Raw genomic sequence first — 25,272 nt, 5'->3', positions numbered from 1 at the left:
TGGTTTTGAATAACAGGTGAAATGCAGTTTTGATTCAATTTTTGATTTATGCTGATACTTACTTTGTTGTTAAATATCAAAGGTGGTATTAGTATAGATGATTGATGTTTTCAGTGTGGGATGTTGTGGGCATCAAAGTTCATATTGATATCTAATTTGATATGACAATAAAATGAGTATTAATATCAAGAGTTCGGTTTTGAATAAAGTTTATGATTCAATCCATAGTCATTGCTTCTTGTTATTGTTGTTTACGATATTTCCGTAAACATTGTTTTACGAGTTTTATTCTCGTCAAGATTCAAAGTATTGCTGAAGCATTTCGCTCGAAAGTATCAAAAAAGAGTTTTGAATATAATGAGAAATAATTATCCGGTTTTTAATAAAATTTATGTTTCAGCAATTATGATTTTAAAATATCCTGCGCTATTGCAGATGTCGGTTTTATATCAAAACAACCATATATATATATATATTACAATGATCTTGCTGAGCATTTCTTTCGCTCATAATTTCCTGTTTTCAAATTTAACCTCCAGTGAGGATTAGCTCGCACTGTTTAGCCGCGTAATTCGAGGAAGCAAAGAAGAAGCTCTTGGAAGGTGGTTGTTCCAGAGTTTGCGGGATAGTGTAAGTTTTATTGTGTAAAGTTGTTTATATTATATTATATTATATTATATTATATTATAATAGTATATTTTATAGTGGGGCCTAGTATACTTCTTTTCGAAGTTATACTAACGGGTTAAGTTTGAGATTGAGAATTATTGAAAAGAGTTTGAAAAGAAAGTGAAAAATTTATTTGTGGAATTTGGATATCTTGTTTCTAAAACTGTAACCTTAAAAGATCTTGGATTAGTTTGGGGTCATAGATGATAAATATCTTCCGCTGACATTTGTTTATTGATTAAACAACTTGATTTGGATTGAGGTTTCATAGTGACGACCAAATCCTCTGACCCCGGATTTGGGGGCGTTACAATATCGACCAGGATCCAGGTCGTGAGTTCGACTAGGATATAGGTCGAAATCCTAGTCATGAATCCTAGTCGAAATTCTTCGACCATGACCTAGGAGCTGACCAAATATACGACAAGGATCCAGGTTGAATTTTCGACTAGGATCCTAGTCGAAAAAGGGCTGATTTTTTTTTGAAAAATTCTGAAAAATCCCAGAAAAATTAGGGGAAAATTCCTGAGAAATACCAGAAAATTCCTAAAAAGAGGGAAAAAGGTAAGAAAATAATAGGGAAGTTTTAAAACAACCCTGAATCCGTGTACAAGGCAAATCGTTGTAAATGTGTAGGTCCCTCCACACTTTACGCCAAAACGTTACCCTGTAAGGGAACGAATGAACTTAACTTCTGCGAAATCTTTTACGGTTTCCCAGAAGTTGGGGGGCAAATGATAGGGAATAAAATAAACCCTGATTGCATAATTAAATCGCATTAATTGCATTAACATTGGGCTGGCGGTTAAGCCCATTAGAGGAGGCCCGAGACCCTTGATAGGGGCCCAAAAATAGCCTAGGAATATAATTGGTTAAGACCAGATACGGTCCAATAACGAAGCCCAATTGGAAAGGACCCAAAACCCTGAATATTAATTTATTCATAATTAATTAATAAAGGAAAAATCAGCTATTAAGATGAGTCCCAATGAAGATATAAATCCTTGTAGATTAGCCCCCAAGGGACCTGATAGGATAAGGAATCAGTTTCCTACTTCCTAGGACTCCAAAGTCCATTCTAATTCTGAGACTTGTCCACCAAGTCTCCTAACCCAAGTCCAATTCAAGGACTTCCAACATCTATATAAGGGGCCTCACCCCCACAAACAGAACTACGTTTTTCGGCTTGATTCTCTAACTTACGGAGATACGTAGGCATCTCGTAAATGCAGAGTTAAACTACGAAACACGAGAGCAGTCATTGAAGGTCTTGAGCTCCCGAACCTTAGTAATAAATACAACAATTAATATACCCCTGAGTTTTTATCCATAACAACTGACTACCCTATTTATATTTATTCATTAAATACAAATTATACAACACAAACAAGAACATATATATTTTGGTTAATGAGCTATATTAGAAACTTGTGTAATTTTGTAATGTCTTGTATGAAAATAATACACATTGATAAATAATCAACTTATATTTGATATATTTTAGACGTAGTACAACATTTACAAATAATAAAACAACTAAGAACATTATAATTGCATGATACATAAAAACAATTCTAGAAAATAACTCGTGTTATTTTGTTAGTTTTATATATATAAGTGAAGGTTTTTCTTAAATATTAATAAAATTTAGCTCCGATCTGAAAATTCATGATCCTAACATATTCGGATATAGATCATGTTTCAAAAAATTCAGCTATGATCCAATTCAAATCCAGTAAGAATTAATGGATCGTGATATCGATTAATGGTGATTCGATCGAGACCCGATTCATTGACAGCACTACATGAATTTCAATAGAAAAAAAATCTTAAATCACATCCAAAATGCTATTACTAGAGCGAGCCCGTGCAAGTTTCCAATTTAAACTTGGGAGCTCAGATAGTAGATCATGTCGCGTCGACTTGTTATGCACTAAGAAGTACGAGTGCGGGTGCGGGTTCGGGTACGTAGTACGGGAATACATAAATTCGGTAAATTCAAAATTATGGGAATTCGGGTGCGGCGGGATACGGCATACATAATAATATTATAAATATATATTTGATGGTAAGAATGAGACAATCTAGTAGCAAAACTAATATTTTTTTACAAATTGATACAAATATATGATATATGCATCGAAATCACAACAATTTATATCAAATCATTTAATTTTGTTGTACAAATTATGTAAAAGAAAAAATTGAGGTGGGATATTATAAATAATTAAGCATCTTCAAAAATTCGAGTATCGAATACGAGGGTGCGTGGGATAGGGAATTGGTTGGCTTACCAAAGAATCCCCGCAAACAAAGGAGTCGCACCACATTTTAGTACCTTACCACCTAGATTTAATTTGTGACTTTGGCCACAGGAAATCAATTTCACTGTGAACAAAGACAAAAAATAGATACCAGAACCTAATCATTTTAAAACATAGATACGAGAACCTAATCGTTCTGTAAGCTGTGAGTGTGCATGATAATACAATGAAAAATATTAGAGGAACAAATGAAATATAAAAATTGAACAAATACCAAAAGGTCAAGCTGCTCAACTTTTATAAACCGTGCAAGTCTTGTCAAGCATCTTCTTTTCCGGGGATATGCAATTGGCAAGCAGATAAAACAAATATCTTGGCAGGCAACATTTAATTTTCTCAAGAAAAACCAACAGTCTCCCCAAGCAAACATAAAACCAGCAATTACACAAAACCAAATACAATATTGAGTGTTCTGATCTCAGACTATTTCACAGAAATATTTAATATTACAAAAGAAAAAAGACAGTCAAAATGGGGCTTTATGGGTCAAGCTTCATATCCCTATAATATTATTGTAATCAAACAAGGTAATTATTCAAAGATCAATTCACGTAAAAAATGACACAAATTCAGGAATTCTTTTGCCCTTGGGGTTTGAACACAAAGTACCACACAAAATTATTCAGACATTATTCAACAAACGAATAGGGGTCGTCTAGGCGTTAGTTTTGTCGCCCTCTGACACGAATATTCATGGCTCTTGATGCTATAGCTCTCAAATTAGCTCTAGCCACATGAGTGGAGGAGTTTCTTTGTTGTTGTGGTGCTGCTGGTTGTTCATCAGATGGCCTAAAAGCTTCCATAAACTCTTCTCTCTGCAGTCTCAATGCCAAAGCAGCGTCCTCATCTTGAACAGCCAAGTGCTGCTCTCTTCTCCGTACCCTATTTCTAGCATCTTCGCTTGCTCTTCTTGTCAATATTCCAGAAGCCCGATTTCTCAAATTTTGATTACTCCTCCTCCTTGCCGAGCTCTCAAGTTCCGTCTCTAAATCATCATTCAAGGCCAAGGGGATAACCCTCCGGTCTCTGTTACGTGTTGCCAAACGTTGTTGCTTGGATTCTTGAGTATCAGCAGTTCCAGCTAATTTCCTTGCTTCAACTTCTTTTGGAAACAAGAGTTGTATAGTGTTCCAAAGAACGGTGTTGACAGTGCAAGATGATCTCCCATTACTGCAAAAACCAAGCAAGTGGCCATACACTAGATGTTTTAACAGTTATGTTTGCAGTATTATATAGACTAGCAAGAGTATGATTAAAAAATAAAAGCCACCTGATAAGCTGCCTGCACTTGGGACACCTCTTTCCACACTTGTCAGCAGCAGACCGCAGACATTTCTTGCAAAAACTGAAAAAAAAAAAAATCAATTTACCCAAAATTGAACTACTACTTGACCCCAAAAAATGATTATATGATTGTACCTGTGTCCACATGGAGTTGTACTAGGTTCAAAGCAAATCTCTAGACAGATCTGCCAAGTGAATTTTATTCGACAATTGAAATTTACAAACAGCAGCATTATTCAAAATTAAAAAGACTGAAAACAAGATATATGTATGTAAATAGAGTAACATAAGCAAACCGGAAAAGCACTTACAGCACAAGAAAGTTCTTCACGGAGTTTATCCATACACGGAATAGCAGCAGAATCTTCCTTTTTGTTGCAAGAAGTGGGAGTGTTTTCCACTTGTTTTTTCTTCTTTTCACTCCCTAAAAACCAAATCAATAAAAAATAAGAAAGAGGAAAAGAGATGGAGCTAATAATAATAGTAACAACTTATTTAACAAAAAAGAAGAAGAAGGAAGAAGAAGTTACCTTTGTTAGGGGTTTCATCAGCAACATCAAGATGAAGAAGTGTGACGGGTACAGAAGCAGGACTCCTCCTCTGAAGCCTGCGTTTTCTGGAAAAGGCCATGGACAAATATTAACCAAACAAGAATTGAAGGTATAATTGAATTAAATCTACACAATTACAGTATATAGATTCATCCATCCAAAAGGAAGGGTACCTTGTAGAATTAGAGGGAGGAGAGGTTTTCAAGTGCAAATGAGTGCGCCTGTTGTGTTTAATAAGACGGTCGGGGGTGTCTTCAACAACTAAACTAGCAACTAAAAGAGTTTCTTCATCCCAACCAGCCATTTCAGCAACAGATCTGAACCTGGGGCTAAACATACTCGTGCTGCTCTCCTCCATCTTTTCAGGGCTTTGTCTCACCATTCCCCCCCGCCTCCAATTACAATCGGTGGTATACACACAAAATTAGGATAACATATTCTGTCTAACGTTCCTCTTTTTTGAATCCTCAATATATTGTTCCTTCTTTTTGTATCCGCCATACATTATTGTTATTTTACCGTTATTTTAGTAGTACCTTGTACATGTAGTTTGTATCCCCGTGCGAGTTATTTTTTATTTTACTTTTTCCTTTATTTTTATTATTACACTACTTCTTTCTATAATTCATTTTTTTTAATTTATTTTAAAATAAGTAAGTCCGTCTATAGTTTAAATTAATTATATATTATTTTAACTAAAATATTATTAAATTTTGAATAAGGTCAGGTATCTATGTTTGGGTGTTTATATAATATTTTTGGTTAAAATGGTAAAATTAAAAATTATGATGAGTACATAAGTTTTGACTTAGGAAGGTCAAACCCATATTATACACTAATTGAGCTTTAGCGCGATAGACCCATATTATATCAACCAACAAATTATTTTTAGTTTGAGTTTAATAAAGCAGTAACTGAGATCTATAATATAAGTTAATTTTGTTTTAGCATGTTAGACATGTTATACTGCTAGGAATATGTTGTGTACTTGATGATAAACTAAACAAAACACCTTAATAGATTTAACTTAGTGAATTTTGTAGCACCCGACGGATAATCAATTATAGTCTCGACGGATGATTCAATATAGTCCCGACGGATGATTAATTGATATCCACCGGGTGAGTATCTTATGTAACAATAAGTATTATAACACATTTCTGCAAACAACTTTGTATAGATTCTGTAGTAGCTTATGAATCATGTAGACTGCTAGTAGATGTGCAGAATAGGTTGATTAAATGTAAAAATAAGATGTCTTGTAATTCTGCACAAATGAAATGGAGTCAAGTGATAAATGGCTACCAGACGGATGATCAACAAAGCTACCCGACGGATGATCAACAAGGCTACCCGACGGATAACAAGCATGTACCCGACGGATGATCAATTCAAATATTTGTTGACAGTGACAACACAGTCACATGCGTCGAGTATTTGCAAAAGGAATGTGGCAGCCTGTTTAGAAGCGTTTAAGAACAAAGAAGCATTACCATTTCCATGCTATTATGAAGATATTCAAAGATGCTGGAATAGAGAAGTGAAGCAGCATGGAGTTAGACTTGATAGGTTTTGTTTTATTATCTTGTCTTATTATCATGTAAACTTCGCGATATATAAACCAAGTGTAGCTAGAAGAACCAACTAACTAAGCAAACACATTTTTATCAGAGAAACATTTGTAAGCTGTATTCTTTAAATCCACCAGAAAGTTTTAAAGACCTGAGTTTTTACTACTTTATGTTTGATTTACTTAACTCTGTAATTCCGCACTTTGCAAATCAAACAGTTAGATATAAATTGAGTTAGAACCATTTTTCATAAATCCCAAAAAGAAGCCAAAATTACATTCAACTCCCCTTCTGTAATTCTTGTTGTATTATTAGGGAATAACAATTGGTATCAGAGCAAGCTCTTGAAGTACAAAGAGTTTAAAGATCACAACAAAATAGCAAGATGAACAAGAAGGATGTTGGAGTCAAAATTCCATTTCTGGATAAAGACAATTATCGTCACTGGAAGGTGAAGATGCACCTACATCTTCTTTCTCAAGATGAGGCCTATGTTGATTACATAAAGAGAGGTCCTCATGTTCCAATGAGAGCTGCTACTGGCAATGAGCCTTCAGTCCCCAAGCCTAGGCATGAATGGTCAGATCCTGATATTGAGCAAGTCAGGAAGGATAAAAAGACCATGAATATTTTATTCAATGGAGTTGATGGTGACATGTTTGACAACATCATCAATTGCAAGACAGCCAAGGAGGTTTGGGACACCATCCAAATTATCTGTAATGGTACTGAGCAAGTTAGAGAAAATAAGATGCAGCTGCTAATTCAGCAATATGAGCACTTTCATTGTGAAGACAGTGAAACTCTCACCGACATATTTAGTAGGTTTCAAAAAATACTAAATGCTCTGAAGTTGCATGGAAGAGTCTATCAGACAAAAGACTCCAATCTCAAGTTCCTTAGATATCTTCCAAAGGAATGGAAACCAATGACAGTCTCACTGAGAAATTCTCAGGATTACAAGGAGTTTACCTGAGACTGTATGGCATCCTGAAAACTTATGAGCTTAAAATAGAGCAAGATGAGAGGATGGAGAAAGGAAAGAAGAAAGTTGGGTCCATAGCATTGGTTGCTGAGTTGAAAAAGGAGAAGGAAGTGAAGGTATAAGCTGTTGAGTCTACTACAAAGGTCTGTGAAAACAAGGGCAAGGGGCTGGTAGCTGAAAATAAAGATGCTTTGAGCCAAGATGATATGGATGATATTGATGAACATCTTGCATTCCTTTCCAGAAGATTTACCAAGATCAAGTTCAAGAAGAACTTTGGAGCAGCTAAGCCAAATAGAAACATGGTGGATAAATCAAAATTCAAATATTTCAAATGTGGTTTGGTAGGGCATTTTGCCAGTGAGTGTAGAAAGTCAGATTCTAGCAAGAAGAAGTTTGAGCCTGTGGATTATAAACAGAAGTATTTTGAGGTGCTCAAAAAAAAGGAAAGGGCTTTTATTACACAAGAAAATGACTGGGAAGCAGATGGTTTGGATGAGGATGAAGATGTCAGCTATGTAAATCTAGACTTAATGGCCAAATCTGATAAAACAGAAACAAGTTCTTCAAGTAATCAGGTAATCACCACTAATTTAGCACATTTATCTAAAGCTGATTGTAATGATGCAATTAATGACATGTCTACATAAATATATCATTTGTGTGTTACACTTAAGTCTCTCACTAAGGAAAATGCTATAATCAAAGAAAACAATATGTTTTTAAGTGAGGGAAATAATGTGCTAGAGTATCAGTTTATTGAATTTGAGAAATTGAGAATAAAATGTAAGATTACTAAGGAGGAATTAACTGAGTCCTTGAAGAAAGAAGAGATTTTGAAGAAGCAACTTGAACGAGAACATGAGGTGATTAAGACATGGAAATCATCTAGAGATGTTCATGCTCAAATCACCAAAGTTCAAGGTATTGAGTCCTTTTGTGATGCAGCCTGGAAAAAGAGTAAGGAGAAGCTGGAATCCAATTTGGTTAAAGGATTGCTAACAGATGTGGACTCGACGGATGATGAGAGTCATCCGTCGGATAATTAAAAGTATTATCCATCGAGTGACACAAATCCTCATCCATCGGCTGTGAGCAAACCTATGAGCAAAGCCAAACTTGCCAAGTTAAATGAAAAGTATGGATCAGTTTCCAAAAACTTTGTTCCAGGAGAATCAAGTCAAGTGAAGAAGGAGAAGAAAGTGAATGTTGGTCATCTGTCTATCAAGCAATTGAATGATAGATTAGAAAAGATTGAGGTTAAAATAGAAACTAAAAAGAAAAATAATAGAAATGGGAAAGTAGGGATTAAAAAACATAAAAACTAAATACCTGATAAATATGCTCCAAGAAAAATCTATGTTAAGTGTGGTAGTGTTAATCATCTGTCTGTTAATTGCAAACTTGCTATGCTTACTCCTTTATCTGTACCATCTTCTTTTCCCAACATGAATGGCATGCCTTCTATGCCTATGAATGTTATGTCTGCACAGAATATGAATGCACAATTTGCTAATATGCCATTTGCACCTAATCCTTATTATGCTGCATTTAGTATGCCTCAAATGCCATTTAGCATGCCTTACTGGAATAACATGTTTGCAAACAACATACCTTTTCCTGTTAATCAAAATGTGCATGATAATTCTGTTTTAATGACTGGTTTCAAAGGTCCAACTAAGATGACTAAGGATAGATCTGATTTCCCCAAGTCAAATGAGATCAAACCTAAGAAACAAAAGAAGAAAGCTAACAAGGAAGAACCCAAGGAAACTTGGGTACCAAAATCAACTTGATTTTGTTTTGATGTGTGCAGGGAAATAGAAAGAATCTGTGGTACTTGGATAATGGTTGTTCAAGACACATGACTGAAGATTCTACCCTGCTCACAGTGTTCAAGGAGAGAGCTGGCCCAAGTATTACTTTTGGAGATGATAGCAAGGGTTATACTGTGGGTTATGGCTTGATTTCTAAAGACAATGTCATTATTGAGGAGGTTGCCTTAGTGGATGGTCTCAAGCATAATTTGTTGAGTATCAGCCAACTTTGTGATAAAGGCAATTCAATAACCTTTAATTCAGAAGCCTGTGTTGTGTCAAACAAAAGGAGCAATAAAGTGGTTCTCACTGGAGTGAGAAAAGGAAATGTGTACCTAGCTGACTTTAACTCATCAAGTGCAGAATCTGTCACTTGTCTTCTCAGTAAAGCAAGTGATAAGTGGCATTTTACACCACTTAGAACGTCTTAAAATGGCTTAAATTGGTGTCTTGAAATCAAGTATTTTCTGTATTTGATGCGTTTTTCTAGTGTTTATGCATTTCAGGGTAATAGTTGCATTTCGGGGGAGGAATCATCAAGAATAAGCCTTGGCATGTGTTCACCATTGCGAGAGGAAAGGAATGGGCAGATTACGGCGAAGAAACGGAGCAAGCTTGGAATTTTTCCAGTAGGGTCCTGCGCGCCCGCGCAGCAATGCTGAGCGGCCGCGCAGCAGCCTGCGCACCCGCGCAGAAATGCTGAGCGGTCGCGCAAGGTCGGGGAAAAAAGCTGAATTATTTTAGACTTCTACTTCTGTATGGCTTCCAACTTCTATGTAATCTGAGTTTTATGGGACTATTATATAGGTAGATTTGAGACATTTTTCATAGAGAGTATTAAGGAGATTATGTTTTAGATTGTGTTTTACGCAAGAAGCAAAGGAGATAAGGAAGAAGACCGATTTAGCACACCGCAACGAAGAGGAAGAATATATTCTTGTGATTCTTGTTTCGTTGTAACGTTGGATGCTAGTTTTCTTGATTTGACTTATTTACTCTTGTGACGTACTCTGTTTTAATATAATTAGTGTAGTTATTATTTTCTTGTGTTGTTTTTCATGATTTCATATGAACCCATGATGGCGATAAGTTCTATTATGGGCTAATCGTGATCATGGGGTTACAACGGATTTATTATGGAATTCTTTAGTTAATTGTTTAATACTTTAGTGTGTGATGATTGCATGATATCTAGTATTGGTTGTGCGTATTTATCTTATGTTCGTCGCGAACATATAAGATAGGGTGTTAATCTCTTGTGAAGCGACGGTGGATCTTGAGATTTAGAACTTGCCATGCTAGCATAGGTTCATGTACGTTGTGCATGATTAGTGGGTAACTCTAACAGTTTTATTTGCCCTATGTAATCAAAAGAAATAACTTGTGCTTAAATCGTTGTGTTGTCAATTTCTGTAGACATATAGGAACTCAACATAATTGATGACTATTCAACTTCTATCTTAATTGTGGATGTTTGGTAGAATGGTATTAGTACAATGAAAGTTGGCTTTTATCAGTTTTGTGTTATTCGATTAATATCATCACTGTCACATGCTAAAGGTAATAACAATGGTTATAGAAGGAAGTAATAATGAAGTTGTGATCTCATGAGTGTTTTATTATTGATAATTTGAAGTGTTAGTTAAGTGGTTAATTAAGTAGTTAATTATAGTTAATATTTGATCAACAATTTTAAGTGTTATTATCTTAACATTGAGAAGTAATCATACATTGGTGAGTGAGTTTAATTAGACAATAAATTAGTCTGAGTCTCTGAGGGAACGAACTAGAAAGTATTCTATATTACTTGCGAACGCGTATACTTGCGTGAATATTAGCACGTGTTTTCGCCCTAACAAGTTTTTGGCGCCGCTGCCGGGGACTCGGCGTATTTGTTTATTTTATGTGCTTACCATCATTGGTCATTAGGACTCAGTGATTAGGACATAATAGTTACTTACTCTTTTCGGTTATGTTTCAGGTACTTTAGCAAGCGTTTATGCAAACTCGTTCTCGTGCTCGCAAGAGGACTTTAGATACAGCTGAGGAGACAGACGAAGTTCTTGATATTCCGGAGAAGTTAGATTTTGAGGATTCGGATTCAGGAGCTGAGCAGAAAGAACCAATAAACATGGGAGATCGTATTGTTCAAGCTGATCCAGCTCTTATGGATTTTTCTCGGCCTAAAATTGATGATATTCAGTCAAGCATCCTTCATCCGGCTATTCAAGCTAACACCTTTGAAATCAAGCCGGGCACTATTCAGATGGTGCAGAATTCTGTTTCTTTTGGAGGAGCGGCAACTGAAGACCCCAACATGCACATAAGAAATTTTGTCGAGATCTGCAGCACTTTTAAGTATAATGGCGTGACTGATGAGGCTATCAAGTTGAGGCTTTTCCCATTCTCACTGAGGGATAAGGCTAAAGACTGGTTACATTCTGAACCAGCTGGGTCCATCACTACGTGGCAAGATCTTGCGTAAAAGTTTCTGGTGAAGTTTTATCCAATGGCAAAGACTGCTGCTATGAGGAGTGCTCTTACTCAGTTTGCGCAGCAACCTACAGAATCTATGTGCGAGGCTTGGGAACGCTACAAGGAAATGTTGAGAAAATGTCCACATCATGGAATGCCGGATTGGATGGTGATCACTGGTTTCTATAATGGGTTGGGGGCCCAATCTCGGCCCATGCTCGATGCAGCAGCTGGAGGCGCCTTATGGGCTAAAAGCTATACTGAGGCGTATAATCTTATAGAGACGATGGCTGCAAATGAGCATCAAAACCCAACTCAGAGGATGATGTCAGGCAAGGTAGCAGGTATTCTGGAAGTTGATGCAGCCACCGCTATTGCAGCCCAGCTCCAAGCGCTATCAATGAAGGTCAATTCTCTGGCTACGTATGGAGTTAATCAAATAGCTATGGTTTGTGAGCTTTGTGCAGGTTCTCATGCTACGGATCAGTGTTCTCTTGTCAACGAATCTGTTCAGTATGTGAATAATTATCAGCAACAACAGCAGCCTGTGCCAGCGACCTATCATCCTAATAACAAAAATCATCCAAATTTCAGCTGGGGGAATAATCAGAATGCGATTCAGCCAACATATCAGCAAGGAGTGAGTAAACAGTTTAACCCACCTGGATTCCAGCAACCACAGCAGTATGCTATAAGGCAATCATATCCTCAACAGGGAAGTGCAGCTGCACCTACTAGTGCTGATTTTGAGGAACTTAAGCTGTTGTGCAAGAGTCAGGCAGTTTCTATCAAGACCTTGGAAAATCAAATCGGTCAATTAGCCAATGCAGTGCTCAATCGTCAACCTGGCACTCTTCCAAGTGACACGGAAGTACCAGGCAGGAAGGAAGCTAAAGAGCAAGTCAAGGCTATTACCTTAAGGTCTGGAAAAGTAGCTGATGCTGAAAAGGCAAAAGAAGTCGAAGCTGAAGTTAGAGATGAAGAATCTAAGCAAAAGGAGAAAGCGGCGGAACCAAGGAAGACTACTGTTGAACACACTCTGCCTGAGGCTAATACAGGGGAGAAACAGCTCTATCCTGCACCACCTTTTCCTAAGAGATTGCAGCAACAAAAGCTAGATAGACAGTTCGGGAAGTTTCTGGAGGTGTTCAAGAAACTTCACATCAATATACCTTTCGCTGAGGCTCTGGAACAAATGCCTAGTTATGCGAAGTTTATGAAGACTATTCTTTCAAGGAAGGTGAAACTGGATGACCTTGAAACTGTTGCTCTCACGGAAGAATGCAGCGCTGTTCTGCAGCAAAAGTTACCGCCAAAACTGAAAGATCCAGGAAGCTTCACCATTCCTTGCACCATTGGCAATCTAACTTTTGACAAGTGCCTTTGTGATTTGGGAGCAAGCATTAATCTAATGCCTTTGTCGATCTTTAAGAAGCTGGATCTGCCTGATCCAAAACCCACATACATGTCGCTACAATTGGCTGACCGTTCCATTACTTACCAAAGGGGCATAGTTGAGGATGTGCTCGTCAAGGTGGATAAGCTCTTCTTTCCTGCAGATTTTGTTATTCTGGATTTTGAGGAAGATAAGAAGATTCCCATAATCTTGGGGAGGCCTTTCTTGGCTACTGGCCGTACCTTGATAGATGTGCAAAAAGGAGAACTTATTATGCGGGTCCAAGATCAGGATGTGACCTTCAACGTATTCAAGGCAATGAAATTCCCTACAGAAGATGAAAAGTGCTTAAAAGTGGATGTGATTGATTCCGCGGTTACTTCGGAACTCGAGCACATGCTAATGTCTGATGCATTGGAAAAGGCCTTAGTGGGGGAATTTGACAGTGATGATGAAGATAGCAATGAGCAATTACAATATCAGAACGCTTCTCCCTGGAAGCGAAAGCTGGACATACCATTTGAATCTCTTGGTACTTATGACCTCAAGAACGCTGAAGGGAAGCTCAAACCATCAATAGAGGAAGCACCTACCTTGGAGCTCAAACCATTACCTGAACACTTGAGGTATGCTTTTTTAGGTGATTCATCTATGTTACCTGTTATTATTTCAGCTGACCTTTCATGTAGTGAGGAAGACAAGCTCTTAAGGATTTTGAGAGAATTCAAATCGGCTATAGGATAGACCATAGCACACATCAAGGGGATAATTCCTTCATATTGTATGCATAAAATTCTGTTAGAGGAAGGTAGTAAGCCAACTGTGGAACAGCAGCGAAGACTGAATCCGATCATGAAGGAGGTGATAAAGAAAGAAATTCTGAAATGGCTAGATGCAGGCATCATTTATCCTATTTCTGACAGCTCGTGGGTGAGCCCCGTACAATGTGTACCTAAGAAAGGAGGTATCACTGTGGTCGCAAATGAAAAGAATGAGCTCATCCCTACTCGAACAGTTACAGGATGGAGAGTATGCATGGATTATAGGAAATTGAACAAAGCCACAAGGAAGGATCACTTTCCTCTTCCATTTATTGATCAAATGTTTGACAGATTGGCGGGACATGAGTATTTTTGTCTTCTGGATGGTTATTCCGGGTATAATCAGATTTGTATTGCACCAGAGGATCAGGAAAAGACTACCTTCACTTGTCCATTTGGCACATTTGCTTTTCGTAGAGTTTCGTTTGGGTTATGTGGCGCCCCGGCCACCTTTCAGAGATGTATGATGGCTATATTCTCTGACATGATTGGAAATAACGTCGAAGTGTTCATGGATGACTTCTCCGTCTTTGGACACTCATATGATGAATGTTTGAATAATCTGCGCGCCGTACTCAAAAGATGCGTGGAAACTAATTTGGTGCTTAATTGGGAGAAATGTCATTTTATGGTGCGTGAAGGCATTATCCTTGGGCATAAGGTCTCTAGCAAGGGTCTGGAGGTGGACAAGGCCAAGGTGGGAGTCATTGAAAATCTTCCCCCACCCAATTCTGTGAAAGGAATTCGTAGTTTTCTTGGTCATGCGGGTTTTTATCGGCGATTCATCAAGGACTTTTCAAAGATATCTAAGCCGTTGTGCAATTTGCTTGAGAAAGATGTGCCTTTCAAATTTGATGATGAATGTTTGGCAGCATTCGAGACTCTCAAGAAGAGTTTGATCACTGCACCAGTTATTATAGCACCAGATTGGATAGAACCGTTTGAGATGATGTGTGATGTGAGTGATTATGCGGTAGGTGCAGTTCTGGGACAGCGCAAGAAAAATATCTTCCATGTGGTCTACTATGCGAGTAAGACTTTAAATGGGGCCCAATTGAACTACACCACTACTGAGAAGGAGCTTTTGGCTATAGTCTTTGGCTTTGAGAAATTTCGATCTTATCTGCTTGGTACGAAAGTAACAGTATTCACTGATCATGCCACTATTCTAAGAAGGATTCGAAGCCGAGACTCATTCGTTGGGTGCTTTTACTTCAGGAATTTGAGTTAGAGATCAAAGATAGAAAAGGTACTGAGAATCAAGTAGCTGACCATCTCTCTAGGTTGGAGAATCCCGATTCTACTTCACAAGATAGGACGTTAATCAATGAATCTTTTCCGGATGAGCAGTTGTTTGCAATTCAGGAGGAAGAACCATGGTTTGCAGATATTGTAAACTATCTCGTCAGCAATATAATGCCTCTTAATTTGACATCCGCTCAAAAGAAGAAGTTTCTGCATGAGGTGAAGTGGTATATGTGGGATGAACCATATTTGTTTAGACAGGGAGCTGACCAGATCATCAGGAGATGTATCCCGTTCTGTGAGACGGAGGGGATATTACGAGACTGCCATTCCACGGTTTATGGTGGACACTATGGAAGTGAGAAGACGGTAGCTCGTATTCTGCAAGCAGGTTTTTTCTGGCCTACTTTGTTCAAGGATGCTCATCAGTTTGTTTTAAGGTGTGATCATTGCCAAAGAGTGGGAAATTTGTCAAGGAAGGATGAGATGCCATTAAATGTGATGCTTGAAGTCGAGGTCTTGATGTGTGGGGAATTAATTTCATGGGGCCTTTTATCTCGTCTTGCAATAATCAGTACATCTTGCTGGCAGTCGATTATGTCTCAAAATGGGTCGAAGTTAAAGCTTTACCGACAAATGATGCAAAGGTAGTACTAAATTTTCTTCATAAGAAAATTTTCTTAAGGTTTGGAACGCCTCGGGTAATCATAAGTGATGAAGGATCGCATTTTTGCAACCGTAAGTTCACTTCTATGATGCAGCGTTATAATGTGAATCATCGAGTAGCTACTGCCTATCATCCGCAAACAAATGGTCAAGCGGAAGTGTCTAACAGAGAGATAAAGCGTATTCTAGAGAAGGTTGTTTGTCCGTCAAGGAAGGATTGGTCTTTAAAGCTCGATGAAGCTGTTTGGGCTTACAGAACAGCATACAAAACTCCACTTGGGATGTCACCGTTTCAGTTGGTGTACGGTAAGGGATGTCATCTATCGGCGGAGCTTGAGCATAAAGCCTACTGGGCATTGAAGAAATTGAACCTGGATTTAGATGCAGCTGGTAAGAAAAGAATGCTTCAGCTTAATGAACTTGATGAATTTCGACTTCAAGCATACGAGAATAACAAAATGTATAAGGAAAAGGTGAAGAGGTGGCACGATAGAAAGCTACATCCTAAGTTATTTGTGCCAGGGCAACAAGTTCTGTTATTCAACTCTCGGCTCCGACTTTTTCCTGGGAAGTTGAAATCAAGATGGTCTGGACCTTTTATTGTCAAAACTGTGTTTCCACATGGAGCGGTGGAAATTTTTGAGAATGATTCGGACCAAGCATTCAAGGTTAACGGTCAGTGGTTGAAGCACTACTATGGGGACATGGCAAACCGAGAGGTGGTTAGTGCCATTTTGTTGATTACTTGAGAAAGGTACGGAATGTCAAGCTAATGACGAAAAAGAAGCGCTGCGTGGGAGGCAAACCATGAATTATTGTTACAGGAACCCTTAGAAGTTAATAACCTATCCAAAAACACAAAAAAATCAGAAAACAGGGGCTGAAAAAAAAAATTCCAGAGACCCTCTGCGCGCCCGCGCAGCTATGCTGAGCGGCCGCGCAGCTTGCTGCGCGCCCGCGCAGATATGCTGAGCGGCCGCGCAGGGGTCGAGTTCCAGATTTTTTTTACAGTTCAGAAAAAAAAAATAAAAAAATAAAAAAATAAAACACAAAAACAGTTGTAGCCCATAAACCCACGAATTATTCCCACTACCCAATCATTTTATCCCTTAATTCCCAAACCCTAATCTAATCCATACCCTATATATACATACACCTATCCTACATATCTCTCACAAAACTTCCTACACTTAAACCCTCTCACAAACATCAAAAATCAGTTCTTACACACTTGTATTCACGAATCAATGGCACCCAAGAGAGCACGCATTATTGACAGCAGCAGCACAGTTCCTACTGCTGATTCATCGAGGGGTACTGCTGCAAGACCTCGGTTAACTGACAGAGCTGCGGAGGAGGAGTACACTAGGCTGTTGGGGAAGCCGATTCTGAAAGAGAGGGGGTTTTTACCATCAGGGAGGGATGGTGAGTTGTTGCCCATGATTGCAGAGAAGGGGTGGATAGCTTTTTGTGAGTCACCCGAAGCAGTACCGATGAGCGTTGTTCGCGAGTTCTACGCGAACGCGAAGGCTGAAAAGAATGGGTTTTCTGTAGTCCGTGGGCTAACAGTTGATTATCATCCTGCGGTGATTCGCCGTGTGATTGGACAGCGAGAGAGGAAGCCCGAGGAGGAGAACTGGAATGAAAAGACTGCTGAGGATTTTGACTTGGATTTGATTTGTGCGACTCTCTGTCGACCGGGCACAGTTTGGAACCGCAGTCCAGCCAATAATGAGTATCGTCACTTTCCGGCGATCGCCATGAACAGGTATACCCGTGCATGGAATGCATTTATATGTGCTAATATTTTGCCTTCTTCACATGCACACGAGGTCACAGTTGAGAGAGCACAGTTGTTGTGGGGAATTCTGCATGATGAGTACTATGTGGACCTTGGTGAGTTTATCTACCAAGGAATTCTGAAGTTTTTGAGGGGAGCAAAGCATATGAACATCCCTTATTCATCCACGGTTACGAAGCTATGCCGAGCAGTAGGAGTGAACTGGCCGGCTCATGAGCAGTTGCAGTTTCCAACAGCTCCGATAGATTCTGGCACTCTGAATGGGATGCAGGAGTGGACCGGTGGTGAGCCTGAGGAGCATGGGCTGGGTTATCGTCTTCCAGGAGGACGTCCAGCACGAGGTGCTACTATGGCTAGGCCAGGGCGTGGTGAGGCTGGTTCTTCGAGAGCTCAGGAGGGTGCTGGGATGGGTGATGCCCAGTATAGGAGGCTTTCACGGCGGATGGATGCCATGTATGAGACGCAGAGCAGGTTTGCTTAGGAGCTCATCCTTGCATTAGGGACTGCTTTTCGAGGCCTTGGAGCTGATATCCAGTGGCCAGTTTTTGGTGAGGACTCTGCATACCCGCCGCCTGATACTCCACCCACTGAGGGTGATGATGATGATGACTCCGAGTAGGTATACCCTGTGTTCCTTTCTACTACTTTCACTGAGGACAGTGAAGATTTTTAGTTTGGGGGTGGTAGTTAAGGAATATTTGTGTGTGTGTCATTTAGTTGCATATTCATGATAGTTTAGTTCATTTAGTTGCATATTCATGATAGTTTAGTTCATATAGTTGCATAATGTATGCCATATAGTTTTTTTTTATGAATGTCATGTAGCTCATGCATTTACTATGATCCCTTTTGCAATGATTTATCGACTGAATTGTGATATTGATGCGAGTGTAGTGATAGCATTAAAGTGATATTAAGTTGTGTAGGTTGATATACATGCTAGAAACAATTGTAAGTCCACTAAGTCTTAAAGAATGCGTAAGGGCTAGATTGTTGTTATGATTTGGTTGTTTTCAAGGTCAATCTATTTATTATGCTTAGAATTCGATTATAGGTTCTTAGTGATAAAAACATGAAAAAGAAAAATTTTTGGAGAAAAAAATATGGAAGTTGTTGCTAGTTGTGGCTAGGCGTTAAATGGCTAGTAGCCGGCTCGCTTATGTTGCGAGTAGTCTAGGGTTGAGTAAGACGGAGCGAAATGCACTTGCTCAGAAGTTATAAAAAAAAAAAAATTGCATAATTGATCAAGAGTGGGCTCTTTGGTATTCGAGTTATTAAGTTCTTAGGGGACTTTGTGCCTAGTGACCTAAGGCTTTTAGAGTCTGGAATCCGCTAACCTAACGCTCGTTACATGGATACCATTGTATAAGTCTTTTGTGGACCTCACTCGTTGCACGGTCAAATAAGCATTTGAGTTGTAAATAAAAAGCACGATTCGGTAGTAAGCTCCAGAGTTCTTGTAGTGTTGTATATCACTTTGTGCCTAGAATTTTTTATTCTTTGTATAATCATAGGATTGCCTTGAAGATAGTCTAGTCATAGTAATTGGTCTAGTTCCGAAGCATATCTGTTAAGCATTTGCACACACCACGTTTCTGGCTGTATGTCCGTTTGCATGAGTTTATTGATCTTTAGTTGTCTAACTGCATTCGTTGAGAGGTAACAATTGGGTTGGTTAATTATAGTAAGGGGGATCGTTGCATTGTCATATAGATTGCATTCATGCATATTTGTATTTGTTTTTGAGTCTGTGACGCTTGAGGACAAGCATCGATTTAAGTTTGGGGGTGTGATAAGTGGCATTTTACACCACTTAGAACGTCTTAAAATGGCTTAAATTGGTGTCTTGAAATCAAGTATTTTGTGTATTTGATGCGTTTTTCTAGTGTTTATGCATTTCAGGGTAATAGTTGCATTTCGGGGGAGGAATCATCAAGAATAAGCCTTGGCATGTGTTCACCATTGCGAGAGGAAAGGAATGGGCAGATTACGGCGAAGAAATGGAGCAAGCTTGGAATTTTTCCAGTAGGGTCCTGTGCGCCCGCGCAGCAATGCTGAGCGGCCGCGCAGCAGCCTGCGCGCCCGCGCAGAAATGCTGAGCGGCCGCGCAAGGTCGGGGAAAAAAGCTGAATTATTTTAGACTTCTACTTCTGTATGGCTTCCAACTTCTATGTAATCTGAGTTTTATGGGACTATTATATAGGTAGATTTGAGACATTTTTCATAGAGAGTATTAAGGAGATTATGTTTTAGATTGTGTTTTACGCAAGAAGCAAAGGAGATAAGGAAGAAGACCGATTTAGCACACCGCAACGAAGAGGAAGCATATATTCTTGTGATTCTTGTTTCGTTGTAACGTTGGATGCTAGTTTTCTTGCTTTGACTTATTTACTCTTGTGACGTACTCTGTTTTAATATAATTAGTGTAGTTATTATTTTCTTGTGTTGTTTGTCATGATTTCATATGAACCCATGATGGCGATAAGTTCTATTATAGGCTAATCGTGATCATGGGGTTACAACGGATTTATTATGGAATTCTTTAGTTAATTGTTTAATACTTTAGTATGTGATGATTGCATGATATCTAGTATTGGTTGTGCGTATTTGTCTTATGTGCGTCGCGAACATATAAGATAGGGTGTTAATCTCTTGTGAAGCGACGGTGGATCTTGAGATTTAGAACTTGCCATGCTAGCATAGGTTCATGTACGTTGTGCATGATTAGTGGGTAACTCTAACAGTTTTATTTGCCCTATGTAATCAAAAGAAATAACTTGTGCTTAAATCGTTGTGTTGTCAATTTCTGTAGACATATAGGAACTCAACATAATTGATGACTATTCAACTTCTATCTTAATTGTGGATGTTTGGTAGAATGGTATTAGTACAATGAAAGTTGGCTTTTATCAGTTTTGTGTTATTCGATTAATATCATCACTGTCACATGCTAAAGGTAATAACAATGGTTATAGAAGGAAGTAATAATGAAGTTGTGATCTCATGAGTATTTTATTATTGATAATTTGAAGTGTTAGTTAATTGGTTAATTAAGTAGTTAATTATAGTTAATATTTGATCAACAATTTTAAGTGTTATTATCTTAACATTGAGAAGTAATCATACATTGGTGAGTGAGTTTAATTAGACAATAAATTAGTCTGAGTCTCTGAGGGAACGAACTAGAAAATATTCTATATTACTTGCAAACGCGTATACTTGCATGAATATTAGCGCGTGTTTTCGCCCTAACAGCAAGTCAAGATGAAAGTTGGATGTGGCACAAGAAGTTGTCCCATCTAAACTTAAAGTCCGTGAATGTGCTTGTCAAGAAAGAACTGGTTAGAGGTATTCCTCAAGTGGAGTTTTCTAAGGATGGACTATGTGATGCCTGTCAGAAAGGAAAGCAGATTAAAGCATCATTCAGGAAGAAGCTTGATTCAACAATTGAAGAACCTCTGCAATTGCAACACATGGATTTGTTTGGACCAGTCAATGTGTTGTCCATCTCAAGGAAAAGATTTTGCCTAGTAATTGTAGATGATTTCTCAAAGTTCTCTTGGACATATTTCCTAAATTCTAAAGATGAGGCTAGTGAAATCATCATCAATCATGATAGGGGATAAATAAATCCTGATTACGTAATTAAATATTACATTGATTACACATGATTTGGGCTACAAGGCCCAATAAGAAAATGTATGACATTCAGACCAAAAAGGTTAGCACATTGATCAGGCCTGATGGACCAGATCAGGCCTGATGGAACAAAGAAGGCCCAAAACCCTGAATATTAATTAATTTCATAATTAATTAATAAAGGAAAAATCAGCTATTAAGAAGAGTCCCGATAAGGACATAGATCCTAGTGGATTAGCCTCCAAGGGACCTAGAAGGATAAGGAATCAGTTTCCTACCATTTAGGACTCCAAAGTCCATTCTAATTCTGAGACTTGACCACCAAGTCTCCTACACCAAGTCCAATTCGAGGACTCCCAACATCTATATAAGGGGCCTCACCCCACAAATCAGAACTACGTTTTTTGACTTGATCCTTAGCAATCAGCAAGGTACGTAGGCATCTTGTTAAGGCAATCTTGTTAAGGCAGATTGAGTCACAAAATGCAAGAGCAGTCAAATCGACTCAAAGCTCACGTTCCTTAGTAATAAATACAGTAATTATTATACCTTAGTTTTTAATCCATAACATTTGGCGTCGTTTGTGGGAAAGCACAACAACAACCATGGTGAGAACATGGAGAACAATTAGAGTCCTTAAAGGGGGAACACCAGCGGGGACAACCCAAGTGATTTCGTTAACCGTGGAGGTACCTCCTTATTCAACTTATGCAGCCACCCAAGGAGAAGCCCAGATAGGGGCAACTGAACCTCAGCCACAAGGGACGATTCCCTCGGCTACTCAAGGTACGAATCCTCAAGTTCAACAACTACATGCACCTGTGAATTCTCGACCCATTGGGTATGAGTATTCAACTGTTGTAACTACTAACCCCCCATATGGGATGCCCCTTTACCCTAAGGTTGGAGGAAGCGGACAAGCTGGGCGTAGTGAAACACGAGGGCGATCGCCTCCCTATATACAAGGTTTGGCTCCCATCCCTGAGGATCAGGAATTTTCTGGTCCTTACACTGAGAGAGACTCTGAATCTTCATATGATGAAGTGGCCCCAAGAAGGAGGCGTGCTGGCAAAGAGCCGATGGTCGTCAACGTCCTAGGAGCACTCAAGGGACGAATTCCCAAGAAGTGTAGGAAAGGATCAGGGATCATGAAGCTGAGATTCAAAGGCTGAAGCGCGACTTGGAGACGCACTAGAAAACCAGACCCCCACTACCTCCAAGGGGGAGGAATCCTCCCCCATCATAGACCTGGATGGTCCAACACAGAGAAGGGCTATTGTCCCAAGGGCTGATCCAAGCAATCTTCTTCCCCTTGGAGATTCTGATGATCCTACCCCACCATTCACTGAAGAAATAATGAATGCCTATATCTCAAGGAAGTTCAAGATGCCCACTATCAAAGCTTATGATGGCACTCGAGATCCCGCCAATCATGTCAGGACATTCTCTAATGCACTGTTGCTACAGCCCGTGAATGACGCTATTAAGTGTCGGGCCTTTCCTCAAGCCCTGTCGGGTATGGCTTAAAGATGGTATAGTCGTTTGCCCCCAAACTCTATTGGGTCCTTCAGAGAATTAAGTCAGGCTTTTATTAAGCAGTTCATCAGTGGGAGAGTGCATGAGAAAAGTTCAGCATCACTCATGAGCATTGTACAGGGAGCGAAGGAATCCTTAAGAGACTACCTGAATGGTTTCACGAAGGAAGCTTTAAAAGTCCCGGACCTTGATGATAAGGTTGCCATGATAACACTGCAACATGGAACTAGGGATAAGTTTTTCAAGATGTCCTTGGCCAAACGCCCCCCCTGAAAGCATGTTGCCGCTCCAAGATTGGGCAAGAAAGTACATCAAGGTGGAAGAGAGTATGAGGAAGACAGTCGTGAGCAACGAGCCCGCTGGAGGAAAGAAGCGGAAGACCGATCTGGAATACATCGCTAAGGACAAGTATCCTAGAACTGAGCAAAATCCTGACTCAACTCCGAAGAGAGGAGGACCTGGACAAAAATTCATTGAGTATTCTAAGTTAAATGCTCCAAGGAGCCAAATTTTAATGGAAATCGAGAAAGATCGAGATATTCGCTGGCCTAAGCCCTTGAAGGCCGTTCCTGCCAAGTTAGATAAGAGCAAGTATTATAGATTTCACAAGGATGTTGGTCATGACACCGATGAGTGTAGGAAACTGAAAGATGAAATTGAGTTCCTTATTAGAAAAGGGAGATTGAACAAGTACACTTGAGATAGAGGAGACAGGAGCAATAACGTGAGAAAAAACTTTGACAATCGAAGAAGAGATCAAGAAGATCAGGGGCGAAATCCCCAACCTAAGGGACCGGTGATAAATACAATCTTCGGAGGACCGCGACCCCGAGGGCCTGTGATAAACACAATTTTTGGAGGACCAACAGCTGCTGGATTATCCAAGAACTCCAGGAAAATGCATGCCCGAGAAGTTATGCATATTGTTGGGGAAGCCCCGAAGAGGGCCAGGACAGGAGTAACAATATCCTTTGATGATTCTGATCTGGAGGGTGTGAAATTTCCCCATGACGACCCGCTGGTCATAAACCCGATAATAGGGAACAGCCCGGTGAGGAGGGTCCTTGTAGATAATGGTGCTTTAATGGATATCTTGCTCCATGACACCTTTTTAAGGATGGGATATAATGATTCCCAATTGACCCCAACTGACATGCCGATATATGGATTTGCAGCAGTGGAGTGCCCGTGGAAGGGATAATCAAGTTGCCAACAACCATAGGACAGGAACCAAGGCAAGCAACTCAGATGTTGGACTTTGTGGTGGTGAAGGCTAGTTCGACTTACAACGCTATCATGGGAAGAACAGGGATACACGCCTTCAAGGCAGTCCCTTCTTCCTACCATTCAGTTATGAAGTTTCCCACCCGGGATGGGATCGGAGAAGGGAGAGGAGATCAAAAAATGGCTAGAAGTTGTTATGTGGTCTCTTTAAGGGCAGATGGAGTTGAGGGGCAGGTTCTTCCTATTGAAGATCTGGATATCCGAGAGAATGATGAGAAAAGAGGAAAGCCGGCAGAAGACTTGGTTTCGATTCCTTTAGCCCCCGAGGATCCTGAGAAGGTGACTTTCATTGGGGCCACACTCGAGGAGCTCCTTAGAGGGAAGTTGGTGAATTTTTTGCAATAAAATAGTGACGTGTTTGCATGGTCAGCAGCTGATATGCCAGGCATAGACCCAAAACTGATTACTCACAAGCTGAATGTGGACCCAAATCAGAAGACAGTGAAGCAAAAGAAAAGAAGTTTTGCTCTAGAGAGGCAAGAAGATATAAAACAGGAAGTAGAGAAGCTTTTAGAGGTTGATTTCATTGAGGAGATTCAATTTCCGGAATGGTTAGCAAACCCTGTAATGGTGAAGAAGGCCAATGGAAAATGGAGGATGTGTGTGGACTTCACTGATCTGAATGATGCCTATCCTAAGGACTGTTTCCCGTTACCAAGGATTGATACTTTGATAGATTCCACTGTTGGGCATGAGATGTTGAGCTTTATGGATGGGTTTAATGGATACAATCAGATCAAGATACACGAGGACTACATTCCAAATGTATCATTTATCACTGACTTTGGTGTTTATTGTTATCTTGTTATGGTATTTGGTCTCAAGAATGCAGGAGCCACCCATCAAAGGTTGGTAAATAAAATTTTTAAGGATCTTATTGGCAAGACTATGGAAGTCTATGTTGATGACATGTTAGTCAAGAGTCTAGTAAAGGCTGATCATATAACCCATTTGAGGGAAGCTTTCGAGGTCCTGAGGTACCACAAGATAATGTTAAATCCTATGAAGTGTGCTTTTAGAGTAGGATCTGGAAATTTTTTGGGATTGATGGTCTCCAAGAGAGGAATCGAGGCCAATCCCGATAAAATAAAGGCAATCCTGGATATGGAACCACCAAAAACTATGAAAGATGTTTAGAAGCTCACATGAAGGGTTACTACGCTGGGACGATTCATCTCCAAGTCTGGAGATAAGTGCTTGTTATTCTT

General features: G+C 39.4%; 1 protein-coding gene and 1 non-coding gene across 2 annotated transcripts; both read right to left on the bottom strand.

The window, feature by feature from the left end:
- Positions 1–3,357: 3,357 nt before the first annotated feature.
- LOC141673339 (uncharacterized) lies at positions 3,358–5,330 on the bottom strand. The gene is made up of 6 exons (XM_074480073.1): positions 5,002–5,330; positions 4,808–4,893; positions 4,589–4,701; positions 4,413–4,462; positions 4,264–4,338; positions 3,358–4,163 (listed from the first exon to the last, which is right to left on the bottom strand). The coding sequence occupies exons 1-6, from the start codon at positions 5,208–5,210 to the stop codon at positions 3,656–3,658; spliced, it is 1,041 nt and encodes a 346-aa protein (XP_074336174.1). The 5' UTR covers positions 5,211–5,330; the 3' UTR covers positions 3,358–3,655.
- A 6,395-nt stretch (positions 5,331–11,725) lies between these two features.
- On the bottom strand, positions 11,726–11,832 carry LOC141675625 (small nucleolar RNA R71). Its single transcript, XR_012556268.1, has one exon. It is a non-coding gene; the product is annotated as a small nucleolar RNA R71 (small nucleolar RNA).
- Positions 11,833–25,272: the final 13,440 nt, after the last annotated feature.

The sequence above is a fragment of the Apium graveolens genome, chromosome 7 (genome assembly GCF_009905375.1).
Source record: "Apium graveolens cultivar Ventura chromosome 7, ASM990537v1, whole genome shotgun sequence".
Classification (NCBI taxonomy): Eukaryota; Viridiplantae; Streptophyta; class Magnoliopsida; order Apiales; family Apiaceae; genus Apium; species Apium graveolens.
This window is presented reverse-complemented; position numbering and strand designations above follow the sequence as displayed.